Genomic DNA, 17,890 nt, shown 5'->3' on the forward strand with positions numbered 1-17,890 from the left:
CCTGACGTCTGGACCTGGCTGGTTGGCTCAGTGGTAGAGCATCGGCCTGGCGTGCAGGAGTCCCGGGTTTGATTCCTGACCAGGGCACACAGGAGAAGCGCCCATCTGCTTCTCCATCCCTCCCCTTCTCCTTCCTCTCTGTCTCTCTTCCCCTCCCGCAGCCAAGGCTCCACTGGAGCAAAGTTGGCCCGGGCGCTGAGGATGGCTCTGTGGCCTCTGCCTCAGGCGCTATAATGGTTCTGGTTGCAACAGAGCGACGCCCCAGAGGGGCAGAGCATTGCCCCCTGGTGGGCGTGCTGGGTGGATCCCGGATGGGCACATGCAAGAGTCTGTCTGACTGCCTCCCCGTTTCCAACTTCAGAAAAAAAAAAAAAAGAAAGAAATAAATAAACCCTGAGGTTGCCAGCTTGAGCATGGGATTGTTGGCTTGAGCATGGGATTATAGACATGACACCATGGTCGCTGGCTTGAGCCCAAAGGTTGCTGGGTTAAGCAAGGGATCACTCACTCTTGACCCCCAGTCAAGGCACATATGAGAAAGCAATCATTGAACAACTAAGGTGCCGCAACGAAGAATTTTTATGCTTCTCCTCTCTCTCCCTTCCTGTCTGTTTGTCCCTCTCCTTGTCACAAAAAAACAAACAAACAAAAAAAAACTACTTGCATGTATTTTAGAAGGTAAAAAGTACTACTCAGCTTATAAAAGTAACTGCAAGGTTCACTTTCATGCATTCCCACTTTCCCATATCTTTAAGCAAAAGCAACTAATGTGAAGGTGTTTCTTCTAATACTTATGTCTGTATTTTTAACAAGATGCAAGTTATTATGCCTTTTAATTTTTAGTCATTATTTATTGACCTCCTGCAAAGGATTTTATTAAATATTGTTGCTTGAAAGTCTCACAGAGTATACTCTAACTGTATTTGTTTTTTGGATCTTTATTACCTGGGTCTAAGTTTTTATTACATCTCATTTTGGGGTTTTTTTCTTTTCTTTTTAATTTTTTATAAATGCGAGTAGGAAAGCTAAAGAGACAGACTCCCCCATTTGCCCCAGCCAGGATCTACCCAGTGACTCCTTCTAGGGCTGATGCTTGAATCAACAGAGCTATTTTTAGCACCTGAGGCTGATGTGCTCAGACCAACGAGCTATCCTCAGCGCCAGGAGCCCATGCTCAAACCAGTTGAGCCACTGGCTGTGGGAGGGGAAGAAGGAGAGAAGGGGGAAATGGAGGGGGAGAGTAGTAAATGGTTGCTTCTCTTGTGTGCCCTGACCGGCAATTGAAGCAGGATGTCCATATACCGGGCTGATGCTCTGTCCACTGAGCCACCAACAGGGCCTGTTTTTGTTCTCTTACTCTCTCTGGTGTAACTGTAAAATACCTTTCAATAAGATGAACCACAATCAGTTTACTGCACTGCTCACAAAAATTAGAGGAACAGGGAATGTGCAGATATTCCAGTACTTTCAGCCTTTTGTTTATTTTTTATTTATTTATTTTTTTTACAGAGACAGAGTGAGTCAGAGAGAGGGATAGACAGGGACAGACAGACAGGAACGAAGAGAGATGAGAAGCATCAATCATTAGTTTTTCATTGCACGTTGCAATACCTTAGTTGTTCATTGATTGCTTTCTCATATGTGCCTTGACCGTGGACCTTCAGCAGACCAAGTAGCCCCTTGCTGGAGCCAGCAACCTTGGGCTCAAGCTGGTGGGCCTTTACTCAAACCGAGCCCACACTCAAGCTGGCGACCTCGGGGTCTCGAACCTGGGTCCTCCACATCCCAGTTCCGATGCTCTATTCACTGCGCCACCCCCTGGTCAGGCTACTTTCAGTCTTTTGTATAGTGCATTTTCACTAATGAAATAAAAGTTGGTTTTGCATCTCATTTACATAATTGAACAACTTTCTTTGACTTGTTTGCTTTCCTGATGTTCTTGTTTAATAAAAAAAATCAAAGGCTTCTTTTTATCACTTCATATTCATTTTGAAATATCCCCTAATTTTTGTGAACAGTATATTTTGAGAAGTACGGTCCCTTTGGGATTTCTTATATCCTGTATACAAGATATCTTGAATCCTGCTCTAATTGAGACTAGTTCTCTAAATCAGTAGGCTAATGCTATCCTGGGATAGCTCTTTACCAGTAATTCCATGTGGACTTCTCAGTGTCTCCATGAAATTTCCAGTTTCCTGGCTGCCTATCTTAATTCTCAAAGGATATTAATTAAATGATCTACTTCCTGCATGGTCATGGATTTCTCTGAAATCCTTCATATTACTGCACTGTTTTGGTTTATTTTTCAAATTAGAGGTCTTCTCCTAACTTCTGATTATTCCTATTTGAATAAAGTTCTAAAAGGCCTACCAAGATCGTGCTTTATGGAGCTTTTTGACTAGTGGGCTTCTCTGTAGTGTGTCTGAACAGGATGACTGAAAAATCCCCTTTTTCTCCCCTTTAGCAGCAAACATTCTTTGCCATATTGGGGGGGGGGGAGGAATTTGGAGTGAAGATAGGAAATCAGTTTTGGCCTGGCCAGGCCAGTTAGTAAATCTTGAACAAAAAAACTTTCCTCCTCTGAGCCTTTGTTTTCTTTTTAATGTGTTTACTAAATAATACCTATCTAAATGGAGTATTTTGAAGACAAAGAAGACACTGTGTATGTAAACTTCTTGAAATATAAGTTTTTAATAGACATGTCAAAGGTAAAAGTTTATACGGGTACCTTTATATTACTGTTTTTCAAATATACTTATATATATATATATATTATATATTTTTTTTTTTTTTTTTTTTTTTTTTTTTTTTACAGAGACAGAGGGATAGATAGGGACAGACAGATAGGAATGGAGAGATGAGAAGCATCAATCATTAGTTTTTCATTGCGCATTGCAACACCTTAGTTGTTCATTGATTGCTTTCTCATATGTGCCTTGACCGTGGGTCTTCAGCAGACTTGAGTAACCCCTTGCTCGAGCCAGCGACCTTGGGTTGAAGCTGGTGAGCTTTTGCTCAAACCAGATGAGCCCGTGCTCAAACTGGTGACCTCGGGGTCTCGAACCCGGGTCCTCTGCATCCCAGTCCGACGCTCTATCCACTGCGCCACCGCCTGGTCAGGCAATTTTCAACTTTTTTTTTTTATGGCACTAACACACACTAATTACTAAGGTCAGTGCCCCTGACTAAATACAACCATTTTCATCTCATGGCACAAATAAATTAGTTACTAAAGAAGAAGAGGTCAGGACCCCTTTTTCTTTAGTAATTAGTTTATGAGTGCGTGAGAAACAACGGTTGAAAATCACGAGTAGAACTTCTTTCAAAATTGGAGTCAATCCTCTCAAATACTGCTGCTTTATTGACTAAGTTTGTGTATATTCTAAATTCTTTATCATTTCAACAATCTTTAAAGCATCTTCATCAGTAGATGCTATCTCAATAAACCACTTTCTTTGCTAATACGGAGCAGCTTCTAATCCACTAAAGTTTTATCAAGAGATTGCAGCAATTCAGCCACTTCTAAACTCCTGTTAATGTTGATATTTTGACCTCTTCTCATGACTCATAAATGTTCTAAGGCAGGGGTTGGGAACCTATGGCTCGCGAGCCAGATGGGCTCTTTTGATGGTTGCATCTGGCTCGCAGACAAATCTTTAATAAAAAAAATAATAACGTTAAAAATATAAAACATTCTCGTGTATTACAATCCATTCATTTCCTACCGCTCATGTTCATGGTTGCAGGTGGCTAGAGCCAAACACAGCTGTCCTCCGGGACAACACCAAATTTTTATTGGATGGTGTGTAATGTACACGGGTCGTTATATGGCTCTCACGGAATTACATTTTAAAATATGTGGCGTTCATGGCTCTCTCAGCCAAAAAGGTTCCCGACCCCTGTTCTAAGGGCATCTAGAATGGTGAATGTTTTCCAGGTTTTCAACTTATTTTGCTCAGATCAATCAAAGGAATCACTGTCTAGGGCAGCAATAAACAGGAAATTTAGGTCTTTTAGGTCTTAAATAATAAGACTTGTAAGTTAAAATTACTCTTTGATCTTTGGGCTGCAGAGCACATGTTGTATTAACCGGCGTGAAAACAAGAATCTTACTGTACATAGTCTTCAGAGCTCCTGGGTGGCCAGGTGCATTATTAGTAAGCAGTAGTATTTTGAAAGGAATCTCTTTTTTCTGAAAAGTAGGCCTCAACAGGGGACTTAACATTTTCAGTAAACCATGTTGTAAATAGTGGTCCTGTCAAATCAGGCTTTGTTGTTCCATTTAGAGCACAAGCAGATGAGGTTTAGCATAATTCTTAAGGGCTCTAAGATTTTCAAATAAGTGAGCATTGACTTCAACTTAAATTCACCAGCTGCATTAGCCCCTCACAAGAGACTCAGCCTGTCTTTGAAGTTTTGAAGTTGCTCTGAAAGTCTCTTCTATGAAAGTCCTAGATGGTATCTTCTTCCAATATAAAGCTATTGTGTCTACATTGAAAATTTAGTGTAGCCAAATTTGTTATCTTAGCTAGATCTTTTTGGCAATTTGCTTTATCTGCTACAGCAGCACTTGCTGCCTCACCTGGCACTTTTATGTTATGGAGACAGCTTCTTTCCTTAAACCTCATGAACCAAACTCTTCTATTGTTAGACTTTTCTTCTACAGCCTCCTCACCTCAGCCTTCATAGAATTGAATAGTTAGGGCCTTGCTCTGGCTTAGGTTTTGGCTTAAGGGAATATAGTGGCTGGTTTGTCTGTTCAGACTACTAAAACTTGTTCTATATCAGTAATAAGGCTCTTCTGCTTTTTTTTTTTAAAGATTTTATTGATTTTTTTAGAGAGTAGACAGAAAGAGAGAGAGAAATTGGGGGAAGGAATGGGAAGTATCAATTTTTTTTATTTATTTATTTGTCATTTAAGTGAGAAGCAGGGAAGCAGAGTGACAGACTCCCACATGTGTCCCAACCAGGATCTACCCAGCAAGCCCCCTACCCGGCAATGCTCTGCCCATCTGGGACTGTTGCTCAGCACCTGGGGCCAACTTGCTCCATCTGAGCCATGGCTGTAGGAGGGGAAGAGAGAGATAAAGGGAAAGAAGGGAGAAGGGGAGGGGTGGAGAAGCAGATTGCTTCTCCTCTGTGTCCTGACTGGGAATTGAACCCAGGATGTCCATAGGCCCAGCCAACACTACCTCTGAGCATACCAGCCAGGGCCACATCATCTCTTAGGTAGTTGCTTCTCATATGTGCCTTGACCAGGCAAGCCCAGGGTTTTGAACTGGCAACCTCAGCGTTCCAGGTCAGCACTTTATCCACTGCACCTCAACAGGTCAGGCAAGGCTCTTCTGCTCTCTTATTATTTGTGTGTTCACTAGAGTAACACTTTTAATATCCTTCAAGAACTTTTTCTTTGCATTCACAACCTGGCTAATTGTTTGGCCCAAGTGGCCTAGCTTTCAGTCTTTCTAGGCTTTCAACCTGCCCAGTTCCTCACTAGCCTAATTACTTCTAGCTTTTGATTTAAAGTGAAAGGTGTGCAGCTCTTCCTTTCATCTGAACACTTAGAGACCATTGTAGGATTATTAATTAGCCCAATAGCAATTTTATTGTGTCTCAGGAGATAGGGAGGTCCAAGAAAGGGTGAGAGACAAGCAATAGCTGGTCAGTGGAACTGTCAGAGCACATGAACATTTATCAATTAAGTTCACCGTCTTATTAGACATGGTTCAAGGTGCCCCAAAACAATTACAAGAGTAATATCAAAAATTACTGCTCATGGCCCTGGCCGGTTGGCTCAGCGGTAGAGCGTCGGCCTGGCGTGTGGGGGACCCGGGTTCGATTCCTGGCCAGGGCGCATAGGAGGGGCGCCCATCTGCTTCTCCACCCCCACCCCCTCCTTCCTCTCTGTCTCTCTCTTCCCCTCCCGCAGCCAAGGCTCCATTGGAGCAAGGATGGCCCGGGCGCTGGAGATGGCTCCTTGGCCTCTGCCCCAGGCGCTAGAGTGGCTCTGGTCGCAGCATAGCAACGCCCCGGATGGGCAGAGCATCGCCCCCTGGTGGGCGTGCTGGGTGGATCCCGGTTGGGCGCATGCGGGAGTCTGTCTGACTGTCTCTCCCCGTTTCCAGCTTCAGAAAAAATACAAAAAAAAATAATAAATTACTGCTCACAGATCACCATAACAAATATAATAATAATGAAAAAGTTTAAAATATTGTGATTATTACCAAAATGTAACACACAAAGTAAACAAATGCTCTTGGAGAAATGACACCACTAGTCTTGCTTAAGTCATGGTTGCCACAGTCTTTCAATTTGTAAAAAGTGCAGTATCTGTAAAGCATATAAACAACATGCAATAAAACACTAGGAAACACCACAGTGTTTTATTAAGTGTATTATTTGAATACAAAGACAAAGACTCCATCCCTAATAAAGTTTATGGTCTAGAATAAGATGACATATATGTTAATACCTTACAGATTTACAGATGAAAGAACACACTAATTTCAGTGGAAATAGAAGCTCAAAACAAGAAGAGATGGTAAGGAAGTAGAAATAATACCACCTGACCATCTATTTGATGTAGAGTCTGAGTGAAAACTAGGAGTTAGTGATGACTCCTAACTTTCTGGCTTCACTTACTGATGATGCCAGTTACTGAGAATGGAAATAGATGAAAGATAAGTGTGCAAGTATAATGAACTCTGTTTGGGACCTAGTGGTTTTAGCTGTTGTGTTGAAATACAAGTATATTCAGTTGAATATATCCAGTGAACATTTGGATATTTGAGTTTGGAGGTAAAGAGGGTTGAGAGAGGGTCTGGAAGAGAATGAAAATGAATGAATGGATTGCATAATTGTCATCACATTCAAACAGTAGGTTCGAGATTATCAAAGAGCTTGACTGTAAAGGAAATAAAGAAGGGAATATAGGCTTGAACAGTTTCTTGTTTTAGCCAGGTTTCATTTCTTTATTGCCATTATTTTATTTTTAAGTTGAAAGAATCATGAACTGTAATTATTGCCTTCTAGAAGGGAGTCAGTCAAAAGGGGGTTAAAAATATAGAAAGGAAGAGGATAAGTAACACACAAAAGAAACAATGATGACTAACCAGGCAGATTGTGGTTTTATGTAGCCCAAAGCTTAGATAATTTGGTAGGCGGGGAGAGGATATCTTTAAGAACAATTTCAGAATAATACAGAGATAGATATAGGGCCTTGTAATGGGACCATGAAAGTGAGAGATCTTGAAGTTTAAGTTTCATTAGTTCTAAGCGAATCCATGTAAATATATGATAGTTTATATTTTTAGGAGATGGGTAAGAGAATAAGATTAAGAACATTGATACTGCTGTTAGCCTTAAACAGAAAGAAATACTTCTTTTGAGACTCTCTAGAATAGAGCCAAACCTTGAACAACATGGATTTGAATTAAATGTCAACTTATACAGATTTTTTTCAGTAATTCAGGAGGTTTATTTTCTCTTCCTTATGATTTTTTAAATCATTTTTTATTTTACAATTACAATTGACATACAGTATTATTTTCATTTGTACACTCCAGTAATTGGACATTATATAACTTACTAAATGATCACCCCAATAAATCTCATACCCATCTGACATCATACATAGTTATTAGAATATTATTGACTAACATTGGCCAGATAGCAAACAGCATCCCGATACTCAAAGGTTGTGGGTTCGATCCCTGATCAGGGCACGTACAGGAACAGATTAGTGTTTCTGTCTCCCTTCCTCTCTCTCTAAAATAAATATAGAATTTTTTAAAAAGAATATTGACTATATTCCCTGTGCCATACTCTACATCCCTATGACCATTCTGTAGCAAACAGTTTGTACTTACTCCCTTCACCTTTTTCACCCATCTCCCAGTATCCCTCCCATCTGGCAGCTCTCAGAATGTTCTCTGTATCTGAGTCTATTTCTGTTCTGCTTGTTTCTTTATTTTGATTTTTAGATTCAATTATTGACAGATAATGTATTTATTGCTATTTTATTCATATTTGTGATCTTTTCTCTTAAGACTTTTTGTCATTTTATATGATACTGATTTGGTGATAAACTTTATAGATTTTCTTACCTGGGAAGCTCTGTGTCCTTCAATTCTATAAGATAGCTTTGCTGGTTAGAAATCTTAGTTGTAAGTCCTTGCTTTGTATCACTTTAAGTATTTCTTTCCAATTCCTTCTGCTCTACAAAGTTTCTGTTGAGAAATTTGCTGTCAGTATTATAGGAGCTACCTTGTAGGTAACTAACTGCTTTTCTCTTGCTGCTTTCAAGGTTCTCTCTTTGTCTTTAACCTTTGATATTTTAATTATTATGGTCTTTGTGTGAGACACTTTGGATTCATCTTGCTTGGGACTCTACTTCCTGGATTTATATGTCTATTTTCTTCACCAAGTTAGGGAAGTTTTTTGTTATTATTTTTGCAAATAGATTTTCAATTTCTTGTTCTCTTCTCCTCCTTCCACCACTTGATGCGAATGTGGCTACACTTGAAGTTTTCTCAGAAGCTCCGTGTAGTATCCTCATTTGTTTTGGATTTTTTTCCCCTGTTTTGATTGGGTGTTTTCTGCTTCCTTATATTCCAAATCTCTGATTTGATCATCTTCTTCATCTACTGTTGATTCCCTGGAATGTATTCTTCCTTTCAGTTAGTATATTCTTTATTTCTAACTGGTTCTTTTTTATGATTTCCTTGTGTTTTTTTATGCTGTTAGAGTTCTCACTGAATTCATCTACTGTCCCCTTAAGTTCATTGAGCATCCTTATAACCAGTGTTTTGAACTCTGCATCTAATAGATTGCTGTCTTCATTGTATTTAGTTTTTGTTCTGGAGTTTTGTTATGTTCTTTCATTTGGCACATGCTTGTTTTTTGTTTTTGTCTCCTCATTTTGGCAGCCTTCCTGTTTTTGTTTCTATGTATTAGGTAGAGTTACTTCATCTCCTGGGCTTGGCATATTAATTATGGTGTGTCTTCGTATCAGCCTTTTGGAGTTCATCTTGTTTGGGATTCTCCACACTTCCTAGACTTGTATGTCCATTTCTTCACCGTTCGTAGAGTGGTCTGATATAATAGGTCTCCTGTAGGGTCCAGTGGTCCAGCCTCCCCATTCACCTGAGCTAGCACTCCAGGTCTGCCCCGCATGTGGGCTATGTACAACCTTCTGTTGTAGTTGAACCTTGATTGCTAGTGGCACATCAGTGGTATTTAACCCAGCCCAATGGCTATAAGGACTGGCTGCAACCACCAAAAAGGATCAGCTATGCAGGAACCCAATCCACAGAGCAGGACTTACTTCAGTGGGGCTCTGGTGCCCTCTAGGTTGCCCCTTGAATGTATTGCTTTTGGAGGTGGTTAGGTGGTATTTTGATGTGGTCTAAAGCTATCTACCAAATGCACTGACTCTGGGGTCTCCTGGGAGGTGCAGGCCAAGGTCAGCCACCACATGTGTTCTACCTGTGGCGACTAGGCATGAGCTACAAAGTGATCTGCAGATGACTGCTACCTATGCTGGGCTTGGAGGTACCCAAGAGAGGCCAAGCTTCAATCAAGGCTGGCTGCTGCTAGTGCCAGGCCTGGGGCCACTTAGCAAGAGATACAAGGCTTGCTGACGCCTGACTGCTGCTTGTTTGAGAGATTTTTAGGAAAATATGAAGCATGAGCCAAGACAGGCCATTCCTAAGGAAAGGCCAGTAGACGCAGTTTGGATGGGCCTATACTTTGGATAGGTCAGGGTTTCAGAGAATCACCAGGGCGGAGTTAACAGTGTGAGCCAAGTTAATGGAGACTCAGATATGGTGCCCACCTGCCAGCTCTGTGGGGCAGTCTAAGAAGAGGGACGATGGCCTCTGCCAGCACTTCTGTCTGGGAGAAAGCTGCCCCTCCAGCTCTTGCCTTGATGCCATACAGTTCAATTCCGCTCTGTATGCCCCCAGTTCCTTTCACGCTGCTGCCCCAGCACTGAAACTCAGAGGGAGTGAGTCTGAGTAAGTCTGTGTGCAGGCCCTTTTAAGAGGATCTGCCTGGGACTCCCAACAGCCCTCCAACTCAGTCAGTTTCAGTCTTCACTAGTTTTTCACAACCAGAAATTAAGAGGACTTCTCTTCTTAGCACTGGTACCCTGGACTGGGGGTCCTCACTCCTCAGAGGGAAGCTTCACAGCCTAAATATCCCTCCCGATTATCTGCCACAGGTGTGTGTAGACCGGCCCATTGGGCATTTTACCTCACCTACCAGTCTCAATGTGGCTGCTTCTTTAAATCTTTAGTTTTAGGACTCTCATTCAGCTAGACTTCAGGTGGTTCTGAATGCTGGTTCTGTAGTTTAGTTGAAGTGTTGATTGTTTGAGGATGTGAGTACTGCATTTACCTACACTGCCACCTTGACTGATCCTTACAATATTTTAATAACATTTTCTTTCCTCTAGGTTTATTGTAAGAATACCATATATAATATACAAAGTATGTGTTAATCAATTGTTATTAGTAGGGCTTCTAGTCAACAGTAGGCAATTAGTAGTTACATATTGGGGGACTCAAGTTATATGTGGATTGTCAACTATGCAGAGGGTTAACACCTCTAATTCCTACATTGTTTAAGAGTCAACTCTACATTTCATGAAGCCTGGGAACGTTATTTTTGTACATTGATATATCTGCAGAATTTGGCACAGTGATTGTTAGGTTCTCAATAAATAATTTTTTGAATGTATGATGAAAAGGGAAGAAACTGATGAGGTAAGTGCTAGAATAGCCCAGCTTAAATCTTAAGGAGGAAATTTCTTTGTAGTAGGTAAGATCAGACGGGGGAAGGCAATGAAAATGGGACTTGAAGAGTGTAATCATGATTTAGAAGAGATTGTGATAAATAGAGGCAGAATAGATGAGGCAGAAGGATGCTATGAGTGTTATCAAGAGAATGGTTGAAATGATTCAGTCTGTAAAGGGACTAAATCTTCCTACTGTTTGATGTTGCAGATAGTGAAATTGTTACTTCGTCATGGTGGAAATCCATTTCAAGCTAATAAGCATGGAGAGCGTCCAGTGGATGTAGCTGAAACAGAGGAGTTGGAATTGCTGCTAAAAAGAGAGGTGCCTTTATCTGATGATGATGAAAGTTACACAGGTTTGTTTCAAATAATCTATATTCAACTTTTTATTTTACATGATATTTAGTAGAACATTCTACTTGTACTTTATAACACATAAAATGTTTGAGTACTTTAGAATAATACTAGGTAGCCCTGGCTGATTGGCTCAGTGGATAGAGCATCGGCCTGGCGTGTGGAAGTCCCAGATTCGATCTCTGGTTAAGGCTTGCATGAGAAATAACACTCTGCCTCCCCCTTCTCTCTCTCTTCTCTTGCAGCCAGTAGCTTGATTGGTTCGAGTAGCAGTCTTGGGCACTGAAGATAGTTCAGTTGGTCCAAGTGGCAATGTATCCCCATCAGGGCTCATGTGGCAGTCTGTCTATCTCCCCTCCTCTCACTTTAAAAAAAAAAAAAAGAAGAATGCTAGCTAGCAAGTATAAATGGTGAATTTAGTAAGCTTGTTATTTGCTGCACAACCTCTCTGTAGACGGACTCATGATGCTATTGTCTTTTTTTCATGATTTTCCCCCATAAGTTGCTGATAATATTGTACATTCAAGCCCATTGCAGAACCTTTCCCCATTAATAGCTACAACCACTGCTATTCTGACTTCTTTTTATCCTTTAATAAATTAGAAAGCTACTAACCAAACCCTTGTCTTTTCCTGGCATTAATGAATGATCTTTGCATTCTTACTTTTGTCATTTAGGTCAGTGGTCCCCAACCTTTTTTGGGCCATGGACCAGCTTAATGTCAGAAAATATTTTCATGGACCAGCCTTTAGGGTGGGACGGATAAATGTATCACGTGACCGAGACAAGTGTCAAGAGTGAGTCTTAGACGGATGTAACAGGGAATCTGGTCATTTTTTAAAAATAAAACATCGTTCAGACTGAAATAGAAATAAAACGGAAATAATGTAAGTTATTTATTCTTTCTCTGCGGACCAGTACCAAATGGCCCACAGACCGGTACCAGTCCGGGGGTTGGGGACCACTGATTTAGGTGACTGACCTCTAGTCATTGTTGCAAGGTAGGGGTGCAGTTTTACAAACACAATTTTTAAAAAGAAAGAGCCAAAAGAATATTTCAGAAGACTTTTGGCATATTCAGAATTTTTTTTAAAAGGTAAGCAATTTAGCCCTGGCTGGTTGGCTCAGTGGAGCATCAGCCTGGCATGTGGAAGTCCCGGGTTTGATTTCAGGTCAGGGCACACAGGAGAAGCAACTGTCTGCTTCTCCACCCCTCCTTCTCTCTCTCTTTCTCTCCTGCAGCCATGGCTCAAACGATTTGAGCAAGTAGGCCCTGCACACGGCAGATGGCTCAGTGGCCTCACCTCAGGCCCTAAAATAGCATCTGCCTCCCCACCTCTCACTTAAGAAAAAAAAAAAAAGTATACAATTTAAAATATAACAGAATAAACTTCCTTGTTTTGAAAAAAATCTTTGTGTACAAATTTGAAGCATTCATTATGATTCAGGTGAAAATCAAAAAAATTTAGCCCATACCATATATCCAACAAATCTTGGAGCTCCTACAGACAAGTAATACTACTATTATATTGTTGTTGTTGTTTTGAGACAGAGATAGGGACAGACAGACAGGAACAGAGAAAAATGAGAAGCATCAAGTCTTTGTTGCGTCACCTTAGTTGCTTTCTTGTATGTGCCTTGACCAGTGGGACTACAGCTGACCGAGTGACCCCTTGCTCAAGCCAGCAACCTTGGACTCATGCTGGTGAACCTTGCTGAAACCAGATGAGCCCGTGCTCAAGCTGGTGACCTTGGAGTTTCGAACCTGGGTCCTCTGCCTTTCAGTTCGAGACTCTATCCACTGCACCACCGCCTGGGCAGGCTATTATATTGTTATATGTAAGGGAATAAAAATCAAGCCATACTCTTTTTTTTTCTTTTTTTTTTTTTTTTTTTTTTTTTTTTTTTTTTTTTTTTTTTTGTATGACAGAGACAGAGAGAGGGACAGACAGTAAGAAGAGAGATGAAAAGCATCAATTCTTCATTGCGGCTCCTTAGTCTCCTTAGTTGTTCATTGATTGTTTTCTCATATGTGCCTTGACCGGAGGGCTACAGCAGAGCAAGTGACAACTTGCTCAAGCTAGAGACCCCACGCTCAAACCAGTGACTTCAGGCATTTGAACCTGGGTGCTCTGCGTCCTACTCTGACTCCCTATCCACTGTGCCACCGCCTAGGCAGGACAAACCATACTCATGTAATCTCATTCATTGCCAAAAGGCTCTAGAACAACAACATCTATAGTTTTGAGACCAAAAAAGGCTTATCTTATAGAACATCTGTACTTTTTTTCTTAATTGAGATACAGTTGACATAATGTTACATTAGTTTCCGGTATACAACATAATGATTCTATAGTTGTATACATTGCGAAAGGATCACCACAACAAATCTAGTTAATATCCATCATTAAACAATTACAATACAATTTTTTCTTTTTCCTTGTGATGAGAACTTTTAATATCTATTCTCTTAGCAACCTTCAAATATGCAATACTAATGCCATAAATTACGTTCCTATAACTGATTTTATGTTTAAGTTTATACCTTTGACACCTTTTACCCATTTTGCCTACTCCCACCACCCTCAACTCTAGCAACTACCAATCTATTCTCTGTAACTGTGAGGTTTGGTTGTTGTTTTTAGGTTTCACATATAAGTTAGATTATACAGTATTTATCTTTTTCTGTCTGATTTATTTCACTTAGCATAGTACCCTCTAGGTCCATCAGTGCTGTTGAAAATAGCAAAATTTCACTCCTTTCTATGACTGAGCAGTATTCCATTGTGTATATATACTACATCTTTTTTTACTCATTCATTCATCTGTGGATACTTAAGAGTGTTTCCTTATCTTGGCTATTGTAAATACTGCTGTACTGAACATGGTGGGGGGCACATAATCTTTTTTAACTGATTTTATTGGGGTACAGGTTCGAGTGTGCAACTCAAAACATTCTCTGCACACTGCATCATGTCCCCACATCATGTGCCCATTGCCCCAAATATCCCCATTTCCTCCCATTTTGCCCACTTCCACCTCCCCCCGTCTTCCTTTCCCTCTCTGGCTGTCACCACACTGTTGTCTGTGTCTAATATATATATATAAAACATATATATATATGTTTTTTCTTAATCCCTTTATCTTCTATTATCAAGTCATCCGACCCCCCTCTTCTCTGACAGCTGTCAGTCTGTTCCCTGTTTGTATTTTGTTCGTCATTTTAATTTGTTCATTAGATTCCACATATAAGTGAGATCAAGGGGTGCTTTTATATATATATATATATATATATATATATATATATATATATATATATATATTTTTTTTTTTTTTTTTTTTTAGTGAGAGGAAGGAACTCCTACATGCACCCCAACTGGAATCCACCCAGCAAGCCCCCTATGGAGCATGCTCTACCCATCTGGGGGCATTGCTCCATTGCTCAGCAACTGAGCAATTCTTAGCACCTGAATCAGAGGCCACTGAGCCATCCTGAGCACCCGGGGCCAACTCACTCCAATTGAGCCATGACTCCAGGAGGGGAAGAGAGGAAGAGAAACAAGAGGAGAAGGAATGGAGAACAGATGGTCTCCTCTCCTCTGTGTGTGTGTGACTAGGAGTGGAACCCAGAACATCCACATGTTGGGCTGACACTGTACTGCAGAGCCAATGGGCCAGGGCCAGGTGCATGTATCTTTAAATTAGCTTTTGTTATTTAAGATTTTATTTATTTATTTAGATTTTATTCATTTTAGAGAGGAGAGACAAGGGGGGGGAGAGACAGAGACAGAGAGACAGAGAGAAGGGAGGAGGAGCAGGAAGCATCAGCTCTCACATGTGCCTTGACCAGGCAAGCCAGGGTTTCAAACCGGCAACCTCAGCATTCCAGGTTGACACTTCATCCACTGCACCACTACAGATCAGGCCTATTTAAGATTTTATTTACTGATTTTAGAGAGAGAAGAGAGAGAGAGAGAGAGAGAGAGAGAGAGAAGGGAAGAAGGAGCAGGAAGCATCAACTCATAGTAATTGATTCTCATTGTGCCTTGACTGGGCAAGCCCAGGGCTTTGAACCAACGACCTCAGCATTCCAGGTCGATGCTCTATCCTCTGTACCACCACAGGTCAGTTTTTGTTTTTGTCAGATAAATACCCAAAAGTAGAATTGCTCTATCTTATGATAGTTCTGTTTTTAATTTTTTTAGGAATATGCATACTGTTTTCCAGAATGGCTATACCAGTTTTCATTCTGACCAGCAGTGCAGAAGTTATCTTTTTTCCACATTATTGCCAACACTTTTTTTATTTATTGTCTTTTGATCATAGCCATTCTAACAGGTTTGTGATGACATCTGATTATAGTTTTGATTTGCATTTCTCTGGATTAATTACGTAGAGCATCTTTTCATGTACCTTGGCCTTCTTTGGAAATATCTATTGAGATCCTCTGCCCAGGTCTCAGTCATTGGACTCCTCTGCCCTTTTTTTTTTTTTTTTTTACAGAGACAGTGAGTCAGAGAGAGGGATAGACAGGGACAGAAAGACAGGAACAGAGAGAGATGAGAAGCATCAATCATTAGTTTTTCGTTGCGCGTTGCAACACCTTAGTTGTTCATTGATTGCTTTCTCATATGTGCCTTGACCTTGGGCCTTCAGCAGACTGAGTAACCCCTTGCTGGAACCAGTGACCTTGGGTTCAAGCTGGTGGGCTTTTTGCTCAAACCAGATGAGCCCGCGCTCAAGCTGGCAAGCTCGGGGTCTTGAACCTGGGTCCTCTGCATCCCAGTCCGACGCTCTATCCACTGCGCCACCGCCTGGTCAGGCTCCTCTGCCCATTTTTTAGTTGAATTGTTTGTTGTTGAGTTTTGAGCTTTTTTATGTATTTTAGGTATTAACCTCTTATCATATATATAAGATTTGCAAACATTTTCTTCAGTAGGTTAGGTTGCCTTTTGATTTTGTTTGTGATGTCCTTTGTTATGCAGAAGTTAAAAATCCCAGTTTTTAAGAAAATGATTAAACATACAGCAAATTCAAAAAATTGCATAGTGAATACCCTGTACCCACCAACTACATTTTACATTAACATTTTACTAAATTTCCTTTATTGCGTTATCACATATATATATATCTGTATCTATCCATCAGTCTTATTTTTTGATGCATTTCAAAATAAATTGCAGACCTCTCTAAATTCTTTACCATACATTTCATTAACTACATTCAATTTCTGTGTATGACTTTTTTGGGTAATATTTATATTTGTGAAATCAATAATTCTTTAATAAAGCATTCTTTGAGTATTGAGAAATTCATAAGACCTTTTTAACTCAACATTATCAAGATACAGACTGTTTCTATTGCTCCAGAGAGTTTCTTACACTACCCCTTGTTAGTCAATCCATATCTGATCATTTACACCAGTGGTAGTTACCTGCTCCCTACCACCCACTAGAGGGCGTTCCAGCTTTCATGGTGGGCGTTAGGGGAGTAACCAAAGTATAAATAAAAATATAGATTTAACTATAGTAAGTTGTTTTATAAAGATTTATTCTGCCAAACTTAGCGACAATCTGACATAAAGTACTTGGTAGGTAATTATTATTATATGCTTTAACTTGCTGTAACTCTGCTTTATAAATTTTATAAAGTAAAGTTATTTTCCTACTTTATAAATCACGATTACTGTGGAACCGGCGGGTGGTTAGAAAATTTTACTACTAACAGAGATATAAAAGTGGGCGGTAAGTATAAAAAGGTTGACTACTACTCCTGATTTACACCCTTCATGGTAAGTAAAGATTACGAGGCAGGACTCTCTAATAGCTAGCTGGTAAGTCTAGGGGAAATTTTTTATTGAAGAAGAGGATATTTACATTGCCTTTTCATATTACAAGAGAAGAAAGGATAAAAACCAATGGTTATATAGTAGAGAAATCCAGCACCTCCTGAACTATGATCAAAACTAAAATCATCAAAGGAGAGACAAATGTAAATCATGTGCCTCCATACTCCATATATGATACCATGAAAAGTACACAATATAGCTTTCGTAGCATTCTAGCTGAGAGTACATAATCATGAGGAATCTTCTGGTTTGGTTTGGTTTGCTTTTTCTTTTTAAAAACAGTGAAAGATTAAGAAATGTCAGTGTCATGAAAAACAATGAAGACAGTAGGATTGTGCCAGAGTATCTAAAGAGATAATAAGTTAAAGGCAGTACCTGCTTCTAACGTGCATACTGTACTGGGGGTAGGGGGGATGATTATAAGTAACATTAGATCATTTAACAAAGAATATGGACAGTAGTATTGTATCGTCATAAATATTGAAGTTGACAACTGTACTGCAGTGACAAAAGAATATCCTTATATCTTAGGAAATACTTAGTTTTAGAAAATACTTACTGAAGTATATAGGGGTAAGGAGCCATGATCTATATATTTACCCTCATATAGTTCAGGAAAAATATATTATACACATATATAGAGAGAGATGCAAATTATAAAACAATAAAACAATAACAATAGGTAAATCTGGATAAAGCATATATAGGTTTTGGTAGTTGTTATTTTTAAATTTTTTGTGAGCTTGAAATTATTTCCAAATAAAATTTAAAATATATCTAAATACGTAAAGTTGCCATGCTGTGTCCATTGAAAAACTCTAGAAGCAATGAGTAAGACAATAGCAATAATCATTCTTAGTGCTCAGCTTATAAATGTAATATTTTCTACT

The 17,890-nt window shown here is 39.9% G+C and overlaps 1 protein-coding gene across 3 annotated transcripts in view; it reads left to right on the forward strand.

Annotated features, from left to right (window-relative positions):
- Positions 1-17,890, forward strand: part of ANKRD12 (ankyrin repeat domain 12) — a 146,741-nt gene that overhangs the window by 84,800 nt on the left and 44,051 nt on the right. For all 3 annotated transcript variants that reach the window (XM_066352938.1, XM_066352941.1, XM_066352939.1), the window contains one exon: positions 11,007-11,154. In XM_066352938.1, coding sequence (XP_066209035.1) covers positions 11,007-11,154 — 148 coding nt within the window. The remainder of the gene's footprint in view (positions 1-11,006; positions 11,155-17,890) is intronic.

The sequence above is a fragment of the Saccopteryx leptura genome, chromosome 11 (assembly GCF_036850995.1).
Source record: "Saccopteryx leptura isolate mSacLep1 chromosome 11, mSacLep1_pri_phased_curated, whole genome shotgun sequence".
Taxonomy (NCBI): Eukaryota; Metazoa; Chordata; class Mammalia; order Chiroptera; family Emballonuridae; genus Saccopteryx; species Saccopteryx leptura.